The following is a 570-nucleotide window of genomic DNA, read 5'->3' on the forward strand; positions in this document are numbered from 1 at the left end:
GTCTGTCCATTGAGGGCATGGCATGCCAGCCCCCCTTCCCCTCCCGCTTGGCTCTATAAACGAGCTGGGCTGGGGGCCCGGGACAGCCAGGCTGCTGCTGCAGCAGCTCCCTCTGCTCGGTGCCGTCACGCTGATGGGCCAGTGGGCCGGGGTGGAGAGCCAGAGGGACAGGGCACCAAAGGGCTATGGGGCAGGTGCTTTCCTGCACACCAAGAGGTCAGCTGGATTTGGGAGGTGGGCGGGGAGGGAGCACTGGGTTAGGGTGCGGGGGAGGGCAGATCACTCGGAGGTGCCCTGATGCCTCCTGCTCTGACCCCCAGAGCTCCTTGGCTCCACAAAGAGACTCAACGTCAACTACCAGGATGCCGATGGGTGAGTGTGAGCCCTGTGCCCCTCGGGAACTGTGGGGTGGGGGAGGGGCGAGGGGGAAAGACCTGGGCTCTAGAGCCCCTTCCCTCTCAGACTTGGCCCTCGAAGTGTGTTTGCTGAGAGCTCTGGGCCCTGCCTGTGCAGAGTGGAGGGAGGGGGTCCTGCCTACCCGCCTGCTTATGGAGCGATCCCTGAGCGAGA

The 570-nt window shown here is 65.1% G+C and overlaps 1 protein-coding gene across 1 annotated transcript in view; it reads left to right on the forward strand.

Moving 5' to 3' along the window:
* The window catches only part of CASKIN2 (CASK interacting protein 2), a 13,589-nt gene that overhangs the window by 5,433 nt on the left and 7,586 nt on the right, over window positions 1-570 (forward strand). The window contains exon 3 of the mRNA XM_006912223.3: window positions 321-372. Coding sequence (XP_006912285.1) covers window positions 321-372 — 52 coding nt within the window. The remainder of the gene's footprint in view (window positions 1-320; window positions 373-570) is intronic.

The sequence above is a fragment of the Pteropus alecto genome, unplaced genomic scaffold, assembly GCF_000325575.1.
Source record: "Pteropus alecto unplaced genomic scaffold, ASM32557v1 scaffold134, whole genome shotgun sequence".
In the NCBI taxonomy this organism is placed as follows: Eukaryota; Metazoa; Chordata; class Mammalia; order Chiroptera; family Pteropodidae; genus Pteropus; species Pteropus alecto.